This window comes from Entamoeba invadens (assembly GCF_000330505.1).
Source record: "Entamoeba invadens IP1 unplaced genomic scaffold scaff_1105074726127, whole genome shotgun sequence".
Taxonomy (NCBI): Eukaryota; Evosea; order Mastigamoebida; family Endamoebidae; genus Entamoeba; species Entamoeba invadens.
In genome coordinates this window covers 9,002-12,338 of record NW_004443569.1, presented here as the reverse complement: position 1 = coordinate 12,338, position 3,337 = coordinate 9,002, and the positions used below count along the sequence as shown (strand labels likewise).

Sequence of the window (3,337 nt, the reverse complement as noted above, 5' to 3'; positions counted from 1 at the left end):
TTATAAACTGACTTAATAATTATTGAAAATGGTGGGAATCGAAAACCCAGTGAATAATACTGTATTTGCTCTTTATAGTTTATTAATTCAAGCATTAAAAGGTTGTGTGTTTTTTAAAACAAATTTGAAGTGAAAAACATTTTAAAAATGAAATGTTTTTGAACTAAAATTTAGTCTTGCACGCTTTTCCCTGTAAAAAAGACTAAAAATTTTAACTTGCACACCTTGGAAAAGTTACTTTATATATTTTTTAATAAAAAACATTAATTAAAAAAATGAGTTTTGAAATGAATTTATTTAAAACACTTAAATTAAATAAAAAAACTTATTAATGAGATGGGAGGTTTTATTTCAAGTGAAGTTTGTCCAGATAATTTAAAAACAGAAGAAGAAGAAAAAAGCAATTATTTGATAACTAAATTAAAAGAATGGAGTTCGTGCCAAGAAACGAATATTATATACGACAGTGACCTTCAATTCATCCAAGGAAAAGATTGTAATTTTTGTGAAATGGTTCTTAATAAAGAGAATTTGTATTACATCATTATCACAGCAAACGATTGTGTTGTGTGTGGCTTTGTGAAGCCAAAAATATCTGAAACGGAAAAAAGCTATGTGTTGGGTTCTGACTTATTTTTAGCATCACTTGTAAAATCAAATGGGACAATAACCGCAAAACAATACTTTGGAAATAATGATGCGTTCTTTACACTTGGAAATGATTTGGACTGTAATGTTTTCCGCTTCGGGGAATTTGATATGACTTTAATCAGAGAAACCGATTCAAAACAACCCAACTTTGGTGCTTATTCATGTGAAACTAATTACTTCAATTTTGGTAGAGACACATCAGGATTAAACGAAAACAAAGAGTTGAGGGCTAAAAGACTCATTGTTGTTCAGATGTGTTGATTTGTTCAATTTAAACATTTTAATTGTTATTTTATTTTATTATTGACAATAAGTCTGTTTATTATCGTTGTAATTTAAATGTGTTGTCGTGTTAACAACAATATGAAATTATTGTTTTAATAACGTTAAAATGAAAATGTAAAATATGAGAACTTTAACAACAATTTAAAGCTGTTTTATTTGTAGAGTTGGATAGAAAAAATCTGGCTCAATAAAGAAAGAAAATAATTATAATAAAAAACTATTTTATTTTAGTTTTAGAGTTTTTTACATACAAATATTTTTATGCAAAAAATTGTTTTTTTGTATATAAAAAATAAAAGTTTTTTCATCCTATAGTTTAAATTCATTTCATTTACTATTTTTCCAAAAAAAACTAAATAACTATTAACTTTAATAAATTATACTATATTCAATATAGTCTCAAAAATGTGTAAAAACACAATAGTTGTTATAATTCGTAATATCATAATTATATAAATATAATTTAAAAAATGATTTGAGAAGATATAATTGGGACTGTATTGTTTCATTTTATTTTTTAATAATAATTATATTAAATTTATATGGTTTATTTTTTAAATTTTTTTTACATAAAAATGGTATTTTAAATAGTTATTTAATTAAATATTTAAGTCAACAACTTTTAAGACCACTGAAAAGTCGGCGATTTTTATAATGACAACTCTAATAACATAAGTCATTTGTTTGTTTCTTTTTTATAATAAATTTATATAATAATTAAACTATAAATTTTACCAAAAACTTATTATTATAGTTTACTTTGAATTTACTATAATGTACTATTAAAAAACAACTAACAATATTATACCGACACTTTCATAATTCATGTCAGTTGTAGAAGACTTGCCGAAGAACTATGTATGTGTAGAAGGTATAATAGACGACAACGTATTTTATATTGACGACCATGAAGAGGAAGATCCAGCACTTGTAGTGATGACAAACCCCTTAAAAGTGAGTCAGCGGTATCGCAAAGCTGTTGGGTACTATAACTTCAAAGAGCACACATTTATAGAGAAAGACGACACTCGACATCTGTTCCAAGACCTTTTTGTGATGACGATCGACTCGGACAAGGCGCGCCTGTTAGACGATGCGATTCATTTCCAAGACCTTGGCAATGGGCGATATGTCATTGGGATCCACTGCTGCGATTACATCGATGAGATCCCCGTCGACTCGGAGAAGTTCAAGAAGGCGCGGGAGAAGGTCAAAGGAACAGGGACAAAAGATGGGTTGTACGACGTCAAATTTCTGAAGGAGCACTCGCTGTCGTGTAAGAAACCGATTTCAAAGACTTTTTCGTTGTTTTTTGAGTACGAGAAGGAGAGGGAGAGTGACAAAGTGAATATCGTGTCGATCAAATACGGGAAGTCCGCAGTCAAAATTTGCGCACAACTCAAATTTTCACAGTTTGATAAGATCGTGAGGGGGGAGAAGGACTTTGGGAGAATCGAGTTGGCGGAGGGAGTTAAATTGAGTGACACAATAGCACAAGTAAAAAATCTGTTTGCGTTCATCAACGAGTGTTATAAATTCTTCGGAAAGGAAATTAAAGGCGCCGAGGACGTACTTGATATCCTAGGATTCCATTTTAATGAGTATTTGGCTAACTACTTGAGAGACAAATATAACACATTGGCACTCTGCGGACAATACAAAAAGACAAGCGGAATGTACTACTACTCAACGTTCAGAAGCCCATTGAGAAGGTTCGCAGATTTGTGCGTGTTGAGACAGATCGACGCTGCTATTAATAACTTAACGGATGAAAAAATGACGAAATATGTGTCGGGCGATACTATAGAGGAATTTAAAGAACTGAAAAAGAAACTTTTTTAAGATTGAATTTGTTTGTTGTCGTTATTGTTGCGTGTTTCATAAATGAATACTGTTTATTGTATTTAATAATCAGATATACAGATAAAGTATTTGATGGGTGTAAGAAACTTAAGGGGTGCCAAGAAATTAGAGTATTTATTGATGTAAAAATACGGGTTTTATTTTATTTATTTTTTATTTGTTTTTTTTTCTTGATAATAATTGATATGAAAATGGGTGCCATATTCATTTCAATTCTTAAAATAATTCTGGCACCCCGTAAATACACGATCTGTATTTCCTTCTTATATCAATTTCCTGGTTCTTAACACTTAAAAGGTATACAAAATGCGTTTTTGGGAAATGATGTTCAAGAATAACAAAACCATTCAAAAATATAATGTTTTATAAAAATCTAAATAAAATAGTAAAAAACCTATAAAATTAAACTAGTCTTAGCTTAAAAAATTGAATGGCGGTTGAAGTCAGAACGGACACTTTTTTGTCCGACCGATTTTACACGTCCAAATAATCCTGAAATTTGCTGCATTTGTTGCATTCTTCTCTCAAAGTTATTATT

The 3,337-nt window shown here is 29.7% G+C and overlaps 1 protein-coding gene across 1 annotated transcript; it reads left to right on the top strand.

Moving 5' to 3' along the window:
* Positions 1-1,761: 1,761 nt before the first annotated feature.
* EIN_441830 (hypothetical protein) lies at positions 1,762-2,778 on the top strand (the record flags this gene model as incomplete). The annotated part of the gene is made up of 1 exon (XM_004259086.1): positions 1,762-2,778. The coding sequence occupies one exon, from the start codon at positions 1,762-1,764 to the stop codon at positions 2,776-2,778; it is 1,017 nt and encodes a 338-aa protein (XP_004259134.1).
* Between the last annotated feature and the right edge of the window lie 559 nt (positions 2,779-3,337).